We start from the raw sequence: 19,117 nt of genomic DNA on the forward strand, positions 1-19,117 counted from the left end.
ATTCAACATGGAGGGGCCAAACTTGCAAACATAAGCAAGCTTTTAATGTTAAACAGGTTATCACACACAAAATGCACATAAGCCAACTAAAATGTGTGTTTTACTTGCAAGTGACAGAAAGCTAAATTGTAACTGGTCCCATCAGATAACACAGATAACACACATTAGCCCTTTGCTAACCTCACCAGGTGGCAGTGATTACTTCCTGGCACATCTTCTGCAGTCAATTAAAAGTCGTAGATGTAGTTGGACGTGTTCATGGAAGCATCCTTAAACCACGTCAGTCCAAAAGCACATTCTGATCAGCAAAGCAACAAGGCTATCGTGTGTATTTCATTGACTGGTGGAATTGCTCTCTGCCTAAAGTGCCTAGTCCATGTAATTGTCGCAGATTGTGGCAAGGGTTCGAATCTCACATGAGTCGCCACCCCCCACACACAAACAAACTGCTATTGCAAAATAATCACATTGCATATGATTACATGGATGTGTACACCTAAATGTAGGCCGAGGTTTTATATGCATTTTTATAATCTGCTTTGTCATACGTATATTTTCCCTCGAGGAAGATGATCTAAAGTGTACAGTAGAAATAGTTTGCACTCTCGTTCTCGTCCTACAGGTGGCAGTGTTGCAGCTTGAATCAACAGTCAATATTTTTTCCCTCGAGGAAGATGATCCAAAGTGTACAGTAGAAATAATTTGCACTCTCGTTCTCGTCCTACAGGTGGCAGTGTTGCAGCTTGAATCAACAGTCTTAATGGGGCATTTCAAAATGTTTTTTTGTTATTTAACCAGGCAAGTCAGTCAAATTCTTATTTACAATGACAGCCTAGGAACAGTGGGTTAGCTGCCTTGTTCAGGGGCAGAACTACAGATTTTTACCTTGTCAGCTCGGAGATTCGATCGAGCAACCTTTCGGTTACTGGCCCAACGCTCTAAACACGAGGCTACCTCCCGCCAGCTTCTACTTCATATTCATCTCAAGCACCACCCCAACATCAACAAATGTGAAAATGGCGCTTTCTATGTTTTGTAGTAAAAAAGATAGAGGAAGATAAGTGTTTCTAGTGACATCAACCAATTAGTTGACAATTAGTAGGCAATGCCTACTTATAATTGGTTAATAATCACGCGATGCACACCAATGATGTCATTGGAAACACTTATCTTCCTCTATCTTTTTTACTGCAAAACACAGAAATGCGCCATTTTCACATTTTGTTGATGTTGGGGTGGTGAATATGAAGTTGAACATTTTATATATGTCCCTTTAATGTAGGAAGAGTATATTTGTATGTAGGCTACACTTACAGTACCAGTCAAAAGTTTGGACACACCTACTCATTCCAGGGTTTTTCTTTATTTGTACTATTTTCTACAATGTAGAATAAAAGTGAAGACATCGAAACTATGAAATAACACATATGGAATCATGTAGTAACCAAACAAGTGTTAAACAAATCAAAATATATTTGATATTCTTCAAAGTAGCCACCCTTCGCCTTGATGACAGCTTTGCACATTTTTGCCATTCTCTCAACTGAAAATGTTAGAAATGTCCCTTTAATGTAGTCTACACTACAATTTTTTATAGTTTATGCATTATTATAATATTTCACTTTGTCACATGTGCTTTGAATCAAGTATCAAGGACTGACATTGAACAGTTGATTCCTCAACAAAAAAGCTTGATTTGAGGTTACAAGTCAACCTCTTTAGCAGCCACCTAGAAGTGATGAGGATGACAATAGCCTTCATGACCGCTATTTGACAAATCCATAAGGCTCTTGATTTTTTTTTTACGATTAACTTTCTTTCATACAAGCACATGGATGTGTGTGGAACAGATAAACCAAAAATGTGGATTTTGTCATAATGTGGAAAATGTGAAAATGTTGTCTAACGTTAACAAGTCTAAAAAGTAGCAGCTTTGTTCCATTTGAGCTATTTCTATGCTTCAGTTCTTAAGTTTAGTTTTTGCGTGTCGTACACCAGCTTCAAACAGCTGAAGATTCAATCTTTTTTGCTTCTGAAAAATATATTTCACAGTGGTTTAGATGGTACAATGACTCTCTACACTATACTTGCTTGTTTTGTCACATAAACTGAAATTAGGTAAACTATTAGAATTTTAACAACCAGGACATGGCAGAGCGATTTCTGCATAGTGCATATTTAAGAAATGCCATTGGATGGTGGGTAGAAAATCTAAGACCTTTGATAGGCTGAAGCAGAAGTTCTGCCAGGATGTAATCCGTGCCACCTGGTGAGGTCAGCATACTGTAGGGCTAACTTCTACCATGTTATCTGATGGGACCAGTAACAAGTTTGCGTCCGGTCACATGGAAGAATTTTATTTCCCAGCAACGTTTTGGCACCAATTAAAATTCTTCCATGTGACCGGATGCAAACTTGTTACTGGTCCCATCAGATAACATGGTGTATATATATATGTATATATATATATATACACACACACACAGTGGGGCAAAAAAGTATTTAGTCAGCCACCTATTGTGCACGTTCTCCCACTTAAAAAGATGAAAGAGGACAGTAATTTTCATCATAGGTACACTTCAACTATGACAGACAGAATGAGAATCAGACTCCAAACTCCACTATGGCCAAGACCAAAGAGCTGTCAAAGGACACCAGAAACAAAATTGTAGACCTGCACCAGGCTGGGAAGACTGAATCTGCAATAGGTAAGCAGCTTGGTTTGAAGAAATCAACTGTGGGAGCAATTATTAGGAAATGGAAGACATACAAGACCACTGATAATCTCGCTTGATCTGGGGCTCCACGCAAGATCTCACCCTGTGGGGTCAAAATGATCACAAGAACGGTGAGCAAAAATCCCAGAACCACACGGTGGGACCTAGTGAATGACCTGCAGAGAGCTGGGACCAAAGTAACAAAGCCTACCATCAGTAACACACTACGCCACCAGGGACTCAAATCCTGCAGTGCCAGACGTGTCCCCCTGCTTAAGCCAGTACACGTCCAGGCCCGTCTGACGTTTGCTAGAGAGCATTTGGATGATCCAGAAGAAGATTGGGAGAATGTCATATGGTCACATGAAACCAAAATATAACTTTTTGGTAAAAACTCAACTCGTCATGTTTGGAGGACAAAGAATGCTGAGTTGCATCCAAATAACACCATACCTACTGTGAAGCATGGGGGTGGAAACATCATGCTTTGGGGCTGTTTTTCTGCAAAGGGACCAGGATGACTGATCCGTGTAAAGGAAAGATTGAATGGGGCCATGTATTGTGAGATTTTGAGTGAAAACCTCCTTCCATCAGCAAGGGCATTGAAGATGAAACGTGGCTGGGTCTTTCAGCATGACAATGATCCCAAACACACCGCCCGGGCAACGAAGGAGTGGCTTCGTAAGAAGCATTTCAAGGTCCTGGAGTGGCCTAGCCAGTCTCCAGATCTCAACCCCAAAATCTTTGGAGGGAGTTGAAAGTCCAGCAACAGCCCCAAAACATCACTGCTCTAGAGGAGATCTACATGGAGGAATGGGCCAAAATACCAGCAACAGTGTGTGAAAACCTTGTGAAGACTTACAGAAAATGTTTGACCTCTGTCATTGCCAACAAAGGGTATATAACAAAGTATTGAGATAAACTTTTGTTATTGACCAAATAATTATTTTCCACCATCATTTGCAAATAAATTCATTAAAAATCCAACAATGTGATTTTCTGGATTTCTCTTTTTCATTTTGTCTGTCATAGTTGAAGTGTACCTATGATGAAAATTACAGGCCTCATCTTTTTAAGTGGGATAACTTGCACAATTGATGGCTGACTAAATACTTTTTTGCCCCACTGTATGTATGTATGTATGTGTGTACATATATATATATATACACACACTGCTCAAAAAAATGAAGGGAACACTTAAACAACACAATGTAACTCCAAGTCAATCACACTTCTGTGAAATCAAACTGTCCACTTAGGAAGCAACACTGATTGACAATAAATTTCACATGCTGTTGTGCAAATGGAATAGACAACAGGTGGAAATTATAGGCAATTAGCAAGACACCCCCAATAAAGGAGTGGTTCTGCAGGTGGGGACCACAGAGCACTTCTCAGTTCCTATGCTTTTTGTGGCTCAGTACATCAGGAGACGTGGAGGAGGCCGTAGGAGGGCAACAACCCAGCAGCAGGACCTCTACCTCCGCCTTTGTGCAAGGAGGAGCACTGCCAGAGCCCTGCAAAATGACCTCCAGCAGGCCACAAATGTGCATGTGTCTGCTCAAACGGTCAGAAACAGACTGCATGAGGGTGGTATGAGGGTCCGACGTCCACAGGTGGGGGTTGTGCTTACAGCCCAACACCGTGCAGGACGTTTGGCATTTGCCAGAGAAAACCAAGATTGGCAAATTCGCCACTGGCGCCCTGTGCTCTTCACAGATGAAAGCAGGTTCACACTGAGCACGTGACAGACGTGACAGTCTGGAGATGCTGTGGAGAACGTTCTGCTGCCTGCAACATCCTCCAGCATGACCGGTTTGGCGGTGGGTCAGTCATGGTGTGGGGTGGCATTTCTTTGGGGGGCCGCACAGCCCTCCATGTGCTCGCCAGAGGTAGCCTGACTGCCATTAGGTACCGAGATGAGATCCTCAGACCCCTTGTGAGACCATATGCTGGTGTGGTTGGCCCTGGGTTCCTCCTACTGCAAGACAATGCTCGACCTCATGTGGCTGGAGTGTGTCAGCAGTTCCTGCAAGAGGAAGGCATTGATGCTATGGACTGGCCCGCCCATTCCCCAGACCTGAATCCAATTGAGCACATCTGGGACATCATGTCTCGCTCCATCCACTAATGCTACGTTGCACCACAGACTGTCCAGGAGTTGGCGGATGCTTTAGTCTAGGTCTGGGAGGAGATCCCTCAGGAGACCATCCGCCACCTCACCAGGAGCATGCCCAGGCGTTGTAGGGAGGTCATACAGGCACGTGGAGGCCACACACACTACTGAGCCTCATTTTGACTTGTTTTAAGGACATTACATCAAAGTTGGATCAGCCTGTAGTGTGGTTTTCCACTTTGATTTTGAGTGTGACTCCAAATCCAGACCTCCATGGGTTGATAAATTTGATTTCCATTGATAATTTTTGTGTGATTTTGTTGTCAGCACATTCAACTATGTAAAGAAAAAAGTATTTAAGAATATTTAATTCATTCAGATCTAGGATGTGTTATTTTAGTGTTCCCTTTATTTTTTTGGGCAGTGTATATATAGAAATTTCTGTGAGTTAAAAAATATATATATATATTAAATCGGAATGGCCGATTAATTAGGGCCGATTTCAAGTTTTCATAACAATCGGAAATCGGTATTTTTCAACGCCGATTTTGCCAATAAAATTTAAAAAAAAAACTTTATTTAACGAGGCATGTCAGTTAAGAACACATTCTTATTGTCAATGACGGCCTAGGAATGGTGGGTTAACTGCCTTGTTCAGGGGCAGAACGAGGGGATTCAATCTTGCAACCTTACGGTTAACTAGTCCAACGCTCTAACCACCTGCCTCACGAGGAGCCTGCCTGTTACACGAATGCAGCAAGAAGCCAAGGTAAGTTGCTCGCTAGCATTAAACTTATCTTATAAAAAAATCAATCAATCAATCATAATCACTAGTTATAACTACACATGGTTGATGATATTACTGGTTTATCTAGCGTGTCCTGCATTGCATATAATCGATGCTGTGCGCATTCGCGGAAAAGGACTGTCGTTGCTCCAACGTGTACCTAACCATAAACATCAATGCCTTTCTTAAAATCAATACAGAAATATATATTTTTAAACCTGCATATTTAGCTAAAAGAAAGGTTAGCAGGCAATATTAACCAGGTGAAATTGTGTCACTTCTCCTGCGTTCATTGCACAGTTTGGGAATTCAGTATTTCACTGAAAGAATAAACGTTTTGTTTTCGAAATGATCATTTCCGGATTCGACCATATTAATGACCTAAGGCTCGTATTACTGTGTGTTATTATGTTATAATTAAGTCTATGATTTGATAGAGCAGTCTGACTGAGCGGTGGTAGGCAGCAGCAGGCTCGTAAGCATTCATTCAAACAGCACTTTCGTGCGTTTTGCCAGCAGCTCTTCGCAATGCTTCAAGCATTGAGCTGTTTATAACTTCAAGCCTATCCACTCCCAAGATTAGGCTGGTATAACCAATGTGAAATGGGGTGGCTGTTGTCGATGTGTTCCTGGTTCGCGCCCAGGTAGGAATGAGGAGAGGGATGGAAGCTATACCGTTACACTGGCAATACTAAATTGCCTATAAGAACATCTAATAGTCAAAGGTATATGAAATACAAATCTTAGAGAGAGAAATAGTCCTATAATTCCTATAACAACTACAACCTAAAACTTCTTACCTGGGAATACTCATGTTAAAATGAACCACCAGCTTTCATAGGTTCTCATGTTCTGAGAAAGGAACTTAAACGTTAGCTTTCTTACATGGCACATATTGCACTTTTACTTTCTTCTCCAACACTTTGTTTTTGCATTATTTAAACCAAATTGAACATGTTTTATTTTTTATTTGAGGCTAAATTGATTTTATTGATGTATTATATTAAGTTAAAATAAGTGTTCATTCAGTGTTGTTGTAATTGTTATTATTACAAATAAATGTAAAAAAAATTGGACGATTAATCGGTATCGGCTTTTTTTTGGGTCCTCCAATAATCGGTATCGGCGTTGAAAAATCATAATCGGTCGACCTCTAATATATTTTTTCATGTAATTTTTTTTTAACCTTTATTTAACTAGGCAAGTCAGTTAAGAACAAATTCTTATTTTCAATGACGGCCTAGGAACAGTGGGTTAACTACCTTGTTCAGGGGCAGAACGACAGATTTTACCTTATCAGCTCGGGGATTCAATCTTGCAACCTTTCGGTTACTAGTCCAACGCTCTAACCACTAGGCTACCTGCCGAGTGTGCAACTATTTATTTTTAAACCCATCATGGTGGACATAAATATGTCAGCTATGATAAGTCAAAAGTAATCAGCAGACAAATGTGACTAAACTATGACGTGTACAGTAGGTGTTTGTTAGTGTGGGTATGTGTAGGTATATTTAGAAAGTGTATATTGGTTATAAAGTGCTGTCGGGTGTATGCAGAATAGTGTGAGATCAGATGTGATGTACATGGAGTATACCAAACATTAGGAACACCTTCCTAATATTTAGTTTCACCCCCCCCCTCCCCTATTTTTTGCCATCAGAACAACTTCAATATGTCGGGGCATAGACTTTACCAAGTATTGAAAGCGTTCCACAGGGATGCTGGCCCATGTTGACTCCAATGCTTCCCACAGTTGTGTCAAGTTAACTGGATGTCCTTTGGGTGTTGGACCATTCTTGATACACACAGGAAACTGTTGAGCGTGGAAAAACCCAGCACCGTTGCAGTTCTTGACACAAACTGGTGCGCTACTACCATACCCTGTTCAAAGTTACTTAAATCGTGTCTTGCCCCTTCACCCTCTGAATGGCACACATACACAATCCATGTCTCAATCATCTTAAGGCGTAAAAGTCCATCTTTACCCTGTCTCCTCCTCTTCAGCTACACTGATTGAAGTAGATTTAACAAGTGACATCAATAACGGATCACAGCTTTCACCTGGTCAGTCTATGTCATGGAAAGAGCAGATGTTATTAATGTTATGTATACTCAGTGTATATTAAAGGGAGTCTCAATGAAAGTCAGAATAAAAAGTCCCATTTTGTGTTTATTAAAAGATAAACAAGGGTTAAATACACCATATGAAAACCTCACATACACATATCTAAACTAAAACTGCATTCACTTTCTTACTAAAAAAGTGTCTTGGGAAAAAATGTATTGTTGAATGGAAGTAGTGAAATAGACATTTGTAAACATTACAGTACAAACACTACGTAAAATACTTTCCAGGCTTATATATGCCTTACATATCACACGTCTGGATGCAATATTCTACCCAGGAATATTCAACACTGAAACCTGTGACTCTCGTTATTCCAAATGCATCTGTGGATCTTTTCAACTGACATTTTTTTATGCAGGGTTTGATATAAACGTCAGAAGCTATCGAGTGGAATGGTTACTTTCTATGTTATAGAGTGGAATGTTTTTTCTGCTGGTGTAGCCTGAGATAGCTCCTCTCTGAGAACCTCTTCCCGCAGTGTATACAGGCAAATGGCCTTTCTCCCGTGTGGACCTTCAAGTGCATCTTCAGTTGACCAGGCTGTGCGAAGCGCATGTGACACTGTGAACAGCTGAAAGGTTTCTCCCCTGTGTGGATCCTCTGGTGCCTCTTCAGGGTGTCCTGGCGAGAGAACCTCTTCTCACACTGGGTACAGCTGAATGGTTTCTCTCCTGTGTGTACCCTCTGGTGTCTCTCCACCTTCTGGGAGCTGCTGAAGCCTTTGTTACAGAACATGCAGAGGAACCGTTTCTCTTTATTATTGCCTGATGTGGCTCCCCCTCCCTGAGCCTGGGCTCTAGCCCTGTCGTTTGAGTTCAATACCTGATCGAAAAGGACACGGCCGTGTGAATCGGAAGGTGCCATCAACGTGGACACTGGGTCGCGATCCTTGAACACGTGTAAAGAGGAGTGGGTGGCGACATTTGGATTTGTCTCCAAGCTTCCCCTGTAATCTAAGAAATCTCTGCCCTGTGAGTGTCTGTCTCCAAGGTGACTATCTGCATTCCACGTGGGAGGAACGTTGCCCTCCACTTTTCCAGTCCCCTCATCTGCCAATATAACCTCCTCTTTCTTATCTAGGCACCCTTCAGAGTATACACTACTACTGCGCAGGTTCCAGTCCCCTCTAGACAGATCAGTCTGTGTGTCTAAACCCAAGGGTATGTTGCCAGGGTCCATCTCTGTAGTGTAAGAACAAGACGGATCATCCCCGTCAGTGTCTAACGCGTCACAATCACCATGGGAATTAACCGTCCTCTGGCTCTGGTGAAATACTGGTAAATACTCTGAGCTGGGAGCAAGAGGACTGCCCAGACTACCCAGCCCCAATCTCTCTGGGTCTGATCTGTGGTCAGATCCTGTGTGTAAGAGCCTGTGTGTTACAGTTAAAGTCTTGGTGTCTGTCTCTGACTTGAGGACAGCGTTCGGTGTTCCACTGACCTCCGTGATGCTGTGTCGGGTCCTGGGCTGCGCTGGGGTGGTGGGGTCCTCCGTAGCTACAGAGGGCGCTCCAGACTGAATGTCTCTGATGTTCCGTGGGTCCTCCTCTCCTTCAGACCTCTCCAGTTTGACCCCAGGACCTGCAGCCTCTGGATCTGTAGACTGGAACAAGAAGAAAACAATGTCGTAAGGAAGTCTCACATGCTCCCCTATGGCAGATAACTTTTTTTTTTCTCTTTCCTTTATTTAACTGACGATAAATGAGGACGTTACATGTAAGCAAGTGAATAGCTGAGGGGAGATTTTCTGAAATAAACAGGACACATTTGATTTACAAAGTAACTCATTGTTTTTAATGCAACACTGTTACACTAACCTCTATCATGATAATGTGCTGGGTTGAGGTTCCACTCCCCTCATCAACAGTGATTGTTGGGTCATCCCTCCATGTATTGTGTTCTGCTGGCTTCACAAAGCTTCTGTGGCCTCCAGTGAGATGTCCTTCACCTGAGAGAGTGATTGGGGGAAATGAGCTGGTTAGGTTAGCTACTGTCAATGCTTTTACCTTTATTTAACCAGGCAAGTCAGTTAAGAACACATTCTTATTTTCAGTGATGGCCTGGGAACAGTGGGTTAACTGCCTGTTCAGGGGCAGAACGACAGATTTGTACCTTGTCAGCTCGGGGGTTTGAACTTGCAACCTTCCGGTTACTAGTCCAACGCTCTAACCACTAGGCTACCCTGCCGCCCCAATTGGTAAGGATGTAAGGTAAAACTTCTCATAACTTCTTGAAAAACTATTTATTGAGTATGGATTATGTTCCATGCATCTAATTGTTTAATTTAATAAATAATAGAAAATGCAGTAAATCAAGAATCTGGTTAGAATAGGATTGTGTCTCTCACAAGATAGCTAAGTAATCAGGGGAATTATTGTATACGATCCAAAAACTGACCAAGACCCAATTCTGGGTAATATCTGAACACATGTGCAGAGGGGAACGGTTCGACAGGCACTAAACTGAACGGCAACAGGTAGCACAGCCTCTGCCTTCTGCAAAATGTACCTCTTGTCATTCCTCTGTATCGGTCAAGGATCTTGACACTACTTGGGCGACTGGCGAGGACGCGCTCTCGCATTGTTCTCTCTGCGCGCTCCCGTGCAACCTTCAGTTCCAGTAGTTTCCTACGCAATGCCCTGTTTTCTTTCTGGCTTTGATTTATTTCCAAACGAAACACTGCATAGTCGTCGTCTACCAGTTTACAGATCTCTGCCACGGCTGCATTCGCAAGCACCTCCATGATGGAGGCTATTTGAGTGTGAAAAACCATACAGTTAGCCATTTTTGCTAACGTTAGCAGCTAGCTAGCTAGCGTTTCCTAGATAACAGCTATCAACCAAGTCCCGTCTCCAACGTGAATTAAACACGACATGGGGTTTGATGCTATACAGTTAAAGGAGTCATATTTTGAGTTCCAGTGTATCAATACACGTCTAAATAAAAACGATAACGTGGAAATTAACTTGTAATAACTGTTCACTTCCGTTTACTTATTCGTGTGAGTTTCCGGCAGACTCGACGTTGTTTTGCGTATTTCCGCCTTTCACAGGGGTCCCACTAGTTACCACAGCCACAAAGTCAAAATTGTCTATATCGTAGAAGTTCATGTGAATAAAAACATATTTTTTGTCTTAATTTAGGGTTAGGTTTAAAATCAGAAGACAATTTGTAGAAATATGCGGGGTTTTGACTTTGCTACTGTGGTAGTTACTGACCCTTTTACATGTCGGAGTCCTGGGTAACTGCATACATGGAGTGTGTCTGTAAGTGTGCGTGTCAACATACAATATGTATAGGGGTAAGGTGACGAGGCATCAGGATAAATGATAAACAGAGTAGAAGGAGTATTATTTTATTGAACTTTTACTTTAACAGGGAAGAAATATTGTGCCTTGTATAATATAATATACACATTATATACACACACGCACACACAATTATATATATAAATTAAAATACAAAATTACAGGCATGGGAAGCACAAATAAAACATCATAAATCACCCTGAAAAACAGTTACATTCCTCCACAAAATCCCCAATCAAATACTTTAAATGTCCCGAATGGCACCAGAACATCAGATGAAATGTGTTTTGAATTTTGTTCCAGCATTTAAACTAAAAGCAGATTTACTTAGCTCTGTGGAGAACCTAGGAACCTCAAGAGTTAACCAATCCTGAAAATGGGTTTGGCAACTCAGGTGCCTATAATTCAACAACAAAGTTAGATAAAACTGACATTTATGTAGGGCCTTGTAAACATAAAGGGAGTAATGTCAAAATCTACGGGTCTTTAGCTAAGAACAGCAAACTTTTGAAACAGGATGCAGTGATGAGTATCAAAACTTTAACCTGTAACAAAATGAAGGGTGCTTACATCCAAAGGTATAAGAGTTGTAACAGCTGCACTTTGATAAATAATATCACATTAATCAAGAACAGATTCAAAGGTTGACTGAATAACCTAAAAGGAACGATTTGTTTCTGGACTTTTTCCATATTTTGTTACATTACAGCCTTATTCTAAAATTGTTTTTCCCCCTTCATTAATCTACATACAATACCCCATAATGCAAAGCAAAAATAGGTTATTAGAAATTTGGGAAAATGTATAAAAAACTGAAATATAAAATTTACATAAGTATTCAGACCCTTTACTCAGTACTTTGTTGAAGCACCATTGGCAGTGATTACAGACTCGAGTCTTCTTAGGTATGACTCTACAAGCTTGGCATTCTTCTCTGCAGATCCTCTCAAGCTCTATCGGGTTGGATGGGAGCATTGCTGCCCCGCTAATTTCAGGTCTCTCCAGAGATGTTCGATCAGGTTCAAGTCTGGGCTCTGGCTGGGTCACTCAAGGATATTCAGGGACTTGTCCCAAAGCCACTCCTTCGTTGTCTTGGCTGTGTGCTTCGGGTCATTGTCCTGTTGGAAGGTGAATCTTCGCCCTAGTCTGAGGTTCTGAGCGCTTTGGAGCAGGGTTTGATCAATGATCTCTCTGTACTTTGCTCCGTTCATCTTTCCCTCAATCCTGACTAGTCTCCCAGTCCAGGACCCTGAAAAAGATCCCCACAGCATGATGCTGCCACCACCATGCTTCACCGTAAGGATGGTGGCAGGTTTCCTCCAGATGTGACTCTTGGTATTCAGGCCAAAGAGTTTAATCTTGGTATCATCTGACCAGAGAATCTTGTTTCTAATGGTCTGAGAGTCCTTTCGGTGCCATTTGGCAAACTCCAAACGGGCTGTCATGTGCCTTTTACTGAGGAGTGGCTTCCATCTGGCCACTCTACCATAAAGGCCTGATTGGTGGTGCTGCAGAGATGGTTGTCCTTCTGGAAGGTTCTCCCATCTCCACAGTTGAACTCTGCAGCTCTGTTAGCGTGACCATTGGGTTCTTGGTCAGCTCCCTGACCAAGGCCCTTTGCCGCCGATTGCTCAGTTTGGCCAGGTGGCCAGCTCTAGGAAAAGTATAGGTGGTTCCAAACTTCTTCCATTTAATAATGATGGAGGCCATTGTGTTCTTTGGGATCTCCAATGCTGGAGAAATGTTTTGGTACCCTTCCCCAGAACTGTGCCTCGACACAATCCTGTCTCGGAGCTCTATGAACAATTCCTTCGACCTCATGGCTTGGTTTTTGCTCTGACATGCACTGTCAACTGTGGGACCTTATGTTACCCCTTTTCTGTTACCCCGCTATCATCCAGAAGGCGAGGTCAGTACAGGTGCATCAAAGCTGGGACCGAGACCCTAAAAAGCAGCTTCTATCTCAAGGCCATCAGATTGTTAAATAGCCATCACTAGCACAGATAGGCTCCTGCCTATATACACAGACTTGAAATCATTGGCCACTTCAATAATGTCACTTTAATAATGTTTACATATCTTGCATTACTCATCTCATATGTATATACTGTATTCTATATTATTCTACTGTATCTTTGTCTATGCCGCTCTGACATTGCTTGTCCATATATTTATATATTCTTAATTCCATTCCTTAGATTTGTGTGTATTGGGTATATGTTGTGAAATTATTAGATATTACTTGTTAGATATTGCTGCACTGTCAGAACTAGAAGCACAAGCACTTCACCACACATGCAATAACATTTGCTAAACACGTGTATATGACCAATAACATTTGATTTGATTTGATTTCGTGTGCCTTTCCAAATCATATCCAATCAATTGAATTTACCACAGGTGGACTCCATTCATATTCATGTTGTAGAAACATCTCAAGGATGATCAATGGAACAGGATGCACCTGACCTCAATTTCGAGTCTCATAGCAAAGGGTCTGAATACTTATGTAAATAAGTATTTTAAAAAAAAGTTTTAACTTTGTCATTATGGGGTATTGTGTGTAGATTGAAGAAGTAAAAAATAAGGCTGTAATGTAACAAAATGTGGAAAAAATCAAGGGGTCTGAATACATTCTGAAGGCACTGGAGATTAAGTTTACAATTATTATCAGATTGACCCCTGTGGTACACCTTTATGTACTTCAATACATTCAGACTTAATGATCCAATCAATCACAATGGCCTGAGTTCTGAAACCATGAACAGGCGTCAGAGCTCAGGCCTATCGATGACAACTTATTCAATAAAATGGCATGATCAACAGTATCAAAGGCTTTTTACAGGTCCACAAACAAAGAAGTACATTTATTTTAGTGTCTAAAGCATTGACAAGATCATTAACAAGTAAAGTGGTTGCTGTAGTAGTGCTCTGCCCAGGCCTAAACCCTGATTGGTTTACATTCAAAATACATTTCTCAGATAGAAAAAAGCAAGTTGTTTATTTACCAAAGATTCCAGAATCTTAGCTTTTTTTATATATATTTGTATTTATTATTTCACCTTTATTTAACCAGGTAGGCCAGTTGAGAACAAGTTCTCATTTACAACTGTGACCTGGCTAAGATAAAGCAAAGCAGTGCAACACAAACAACACAGAGTTACACATGGGATAAACAAACGTACAGTCAAAAACACAATAGAAAAATCTGTATACAGTGTGTGCAACTGTAGTAAGATTATGGAGGTAGGGCAATAAATAAATAGGCCATAGGGGCAAAATAATTACAATTTAGCATTAACACTGGAGTGATAGATGTGCAAAAGATGAACATGCAAGTAGAGATCCTGGGGTGCAAAGGAGAAGAAGAAAAAAATATGGGGATGAGGTAGTTGGGTGGGTTGTTTTCAGATCGGCTGTGTACAGGTGCAATGATCGGTCAGATGGTCTGACAGCTGATGCTTAAAGTTAGTGAGGGAGATGTAAGACTCCAGCATCAGTGACTTTTGCAATTCGTTCCAGTCAATGGCAGCAGAGAACTGGAAGGAAAGGGGGCCAAAGAGGAGTTGGGTTTGTGGATGACCAGTGAGAAATACCTGCTGGAGCGCGTGCTACGGGTGGGTTTTGCTAAGGTAACCAGTGAGCTGAGATAAGGTGGGGCTTTACCTAGCAAAGACTTATAGATGACCTGGAGCCAGTGGGGTTGGTGATGAATATGTAGCGAGGACCAGCCAACGAGAGCATACAGGATACAAAGGTAGGTAGTATATGGGGCTTTGGTGATGTGATGCTAGACAAACTATTATTCCATCATGCAACCTTGCAAGGTTTTCACTGTTGAGTAATATTCTCACTTTTGGATGGAATGCATTGCTGCAATTATTTAAACCCAGGAATAAGGCATCATGTCAAGATCTGCCCATCTGCACAAGACACTTGAAATAACGTCAACATCGAACTTGCCCACGTGTTGACACTGACATCATGTAACAATGCACAAAGAATGGGGTTGAAAATAAGGTAAGTGTGCAAAATCCAGACATGAAAAATTGCTGCGAAAGAAACGAAAGTGTGTCAACACAGGAGATAGAAAGTAAGTTTTCTATGCAATTTGTTTAGTTGTTTTTTTTATACATGAATTCAGCTGGAAGATTTAGCATAGGTAGTTAGCTAGAATTTGCTCGCCAGCTAGCTAACTGTAGCTAACTAGATAGAAAACGTTAGCTGGAGTTTGTTGGGCCTACCAACTAGGCTAGCTAGTTAGCATCTACATCTAGACTTTCCGTTCAATCTCTTGAGTTTTTGGGGATTAGCTAGCACGCTAGCAAGCTAGTTTTCTAACCTTGACTTAAGCTAAAGCTGGCAAGTATGCTGTGATTGCTGCTAGCTAACGTTACCTGGGCTCAATAGTCTTCCCTGAACCTTTATCTCACAGTATCTGTTACCCAAGAGTGTTAAGTGAGTAGGCCTATATATTTGTTTAATCTAATAATGAATTATTAATCTAACAATAATAATCCTTCTTATTTTGTGAGAAATGTAACGTCTTTTTACATATTGCAAAAAAGTTTACTAAAGTAGAAGCTCATCTTTTCTTTGTAGGTATTTTCACTTGAAAATGAGTAATAAGTAATTTATAAGGCACTAAAGTAATACCGCAAGAAAAATAATACTGCAAGAAAAATAATACTGTGGCAAAGAAAATAACTTTTTGGCCTGAATACAAAACATAATGTTTGGGGCAAATTCAACATAACACATCACGTATTATCACTCTTCATATTTTCAAGCATGGTGGTGGCTGCATCATGTTATGGGTATACATGTCATCAGCAAGGACTAGGGAGTTTTGTTAGGTGTCATGCATAGGTGTAATAGGTGGCAGGGAAGTCAGGCGCAGGAGAGTCAAACTGAGTGTAAAATGGAGTCTTTTAATAAAGTTCCAAGAGTATGCTCCATAACAATAAATGTACAAACAAACCAAACATGGGTACGAGGACCCGACGCACACCTATACAACAATCACACTATACTGACAATAAATCAATCTCTGACAAAGACATGAGGGGAAACAGAGGGTTAAATACACAACAGGTAATGAATGGGATTGAAAACAGGTGTGTGGGAAGACAAGACAAAACCAATGGAAAATGAAAAAAGGATCAATGATGGCTAGAAGACCGGTGACGTCGAACGCCGAGCACCGCCCGAACAAGGAGAGGCAACGACTTCGGCAGAAGTCGTGACATTAGGATAAAAAGAAAGGTAATAGAGCTAGGCACAGGCAAAATCCTAGAGGAAAACATGGTTTGGTCTGCTTTCCAACAGACACTGGGAATTCACCTTTCAGCAGGACAACTACCTAAATCACAAGGCCACATATACACTGGAGTTGCTTGCCAAGATGACATTGAATGTTCCTGAGTGGCCTAGTTACAGTTTTAACTTAAATTGTCTTGAAAATCTATGGCAAGACTTAAAAATGATCAATGATCAATGAAAACAAACTTGAGCTTGAAGAATAAAAAAACAAATTATGGACAAATATTGTACAATCCAGGTGCGCAAAGCTCTTAAAGCCAAGCAAGTTCTTGTTGAGAAGCTAAATATAATTATGCATGTGCAATAAGTGTGACATACTAACTCTTCCACCTTTCCTGTCACAGGATGAGATTATAGTTGTGTATAGTAATGTCAGTGTCGGAGAAAGCTGGTGATAACAATGTAAATAAAACCACTATTTTTTTGTACTTTATACCAGCTGCTGTTGCTGCTCTATACTTCCTGTCTGATTATGTTTAGCTAACACACTGTTACTTTCACCATAATCTGTTTACCTCGCACAAGAACACATTACAGGCTTCAAATCAAATCAAACCAAATTGTATTGAAATGTTTCATATCCGTTTTGTTTTGTCTTTATCATTCACCCCTGGTTTCCATTCCATTAATTATGTTCCTTATTTAACCATCTGGCTTCCCTCTCTGTTTTGTGCGTTATTGTTTGTCTTGTGGGTTCGTGTTTTTTGTGCTCTGGATTATTGTGTTTTTCCTTGTTGGAACATTACTTATATTTTGAGTAAATTTCTGACTATTACTCATATCTGTGTCCTGCGCCTGACTCCGCATTTTTCGTTTCACCAACACCCTCACAGAATAACGCACAATTTATGGAGTCAGCAGGTACAGCCAGCCCTCCTCTCCCAATGTGTTCAGCAGCACCCGACCATGTTACAGAGTCTCGGTACAGATGTTCACACCTCCTTCATCAGGATCCAGTGGGATTCGGCTCTCGCTCCTGGGGGCGTATGATGGAACGGCTGCCGGGTGCCAGGGGTTCCTACTCCAGCTGGAACTCTACCTGGCAGCTGTTCAGCCGGCTCCCTCATCTCTTGTCTGACTGGAAAAGCACTGGTCTGGGCCAACCGGGGTTTTTTCGATCATCCATCTGAAGGGAGAGCGGTGGGGGAACGCTTGTTCCATTTAAGACAGGGGATGAGGAGCGCTCAAGAGTTCGCTCTGGACTTTAGAACTCTGGCCACCGGCGCGGGATGGAATGAGCGGGCCCGATAGACCACTACAGGTGTAGGTTACGCGAGGACATTCTTAGGGAGCTAGCCTGCAGTGACACCACCCTTAACCTGGACCAACTACTGGACCTATCCATCCGGCCAGATAACCTGTTGGCCTCCCGCGGACGTCTGGATCGGAGTCTGTCAGTTCCATCCCCCAGCACCTCTGATCCTACCCCTATGGAGCTGGGAGGTGCTGCTATGAGGGGGACCGGAGGGGGGACCGTTCCCTGCACCACTTGTGGCCGCAGAGGAAACACTGCTGGTCGGTGCTGGGGAGGTTCCCCAGAGAGTTGAGGTGGCAGGCGGACCACTGGTGGATCATATCAGGTGTGTAGGCACACACCTCACCCAGAGCTCCCTGTTGCACACATGTGGTTGTATATAGCATTTCCTGAGTTTTCCCAGTACTCCCAGCATAAGGCGCTAGTAGATTCAGGCGCAGCTTTATTGACCGTACCTTTGCACTTAGTTTAGGGATCCCTATTGTTCCTGTTGATGTTCCCTTCCCTGTACATGCCTTAGATAGTCGTTCTTTGGGGTCAGGGCTAATCAGGGAGGCCGCCGCTCCACTCCGTAGGATAACGCAGGAGAGTCATGAGAGAGAATTAGTATTTTTCTGATCGACTCTCCTGCGTTTCCTGTTGTGTTGGGCCTTCCCTGGTTGGCCTCTCATGATCCTACTATTTCGTGGCAACAGAAGGCTCTCAAGGGATGGTCCCGTCAGTGCTCAGGGAGGTGTGTAGGTGTTTCCTTAGGTGCCACTACGGTGGAGAGTCCAAACCAGGTATCCACCATGCACATTCCTCCCGAATATGCCGATTTGGCACTCGCCTTCTGTAAAAAGAAGGCGATTCAATTACCACCCCATCGACAAGGAGATTGTGCGATAAATCTCCTGGTAGACGCTGCACTTCCCAGTTGTCAAGTGTATCCTCTGTCACAGGAGGAGACGGCGGCTATGAAAACATATGTCACCGAATCTCTGGGACAGGGATACATTCGGCCTTCCATTTCACCTGTCTCTTCAAGTTTTGTTTGTGAAGAAGAAGGATGGAGGTTTGCGCCAGTGTATTGACTATTGAGGTTTGAATCAGATCACGGTAAAATACAGTTACCCACTACCTCTCATAGCCAGTATGACAGAGTCTTCACAAAATTGGACCTCAGGAGTGCTTACAACCTGGTATGTATCAAGGCGGGGATGAGTGGAAGACGGCATTTAGCACCACATCTGGGCACTATGAGTATCTCGTCATGCCGTACGGGTTAATGAATACTCCATCAGTCTTCCAATCCTTTGTAGATGAGATTTTCAGGGACCTGCACGGGCAGGGTGTAGTGGTGTATATAGATGACATTCTAATATACTCCCCTACACGCGCCGAGCATGTGTCTCTGGTGCGCAAGGTGCTTGGTCGACTGTTGGAGCATGACCTATACGTCAAGGCTGAGAAATGTCTGTTCTTCCAACAGTCCATCTCCTTCCT

The 19,117-nt window shown here is 42.1% G+C and overlaps 1 protein-coding gene across 1 annotated transcript in view; it reads right to left on the bottom strand.

The window, feature by feature from the left end:
- Nucleotides 1-10,760, bottom strand: part of LOC135508566 (uncharacterized) — a 29,163-nt gene extending 18,403 nt beyond the window's left edge. Inside the window, exons 1-3 of the mRNA XM_064928843.1 lie at nt 10,256-10,760; nt 9,565-9,695; nt 9,189-9,350 (exon numbers count right to left, since the gene is read on the bottom strand). Coding sequence (XP_064784915.1) covers nt 9,189-9,350; nt 9,565-9,695; nt 10,256-10,532 — 570 coding nt within the window. The 5' untranslated portion in view covers nt 10,533-10,760. The remainder of the gene's footprint in view (nt 1-9,188; nt 9,351-9,564; nt 9,696-10,255) is intronic.
- Nucleotides 10,761-19,117: the final 8,357 nt, after the last annotated feature.

The sequence above is a fragment of the Oncorhynchus masou genome, chromosome 21 (assembly GCF_036934945.1).
Source record: "Oncorhynchus masou masou isolate Uvic2021 chromosome 21, UVic_Omas_1.1, whole genome shotgun sequence".
In the NCBI taxonomy this organism is placed as follows: Eukaryota; Metazoa; Chordata; class Actinopteri; order Salmoniformes; family Salmonidae; genus Oncorhynchus; species Oncorhynchus masou.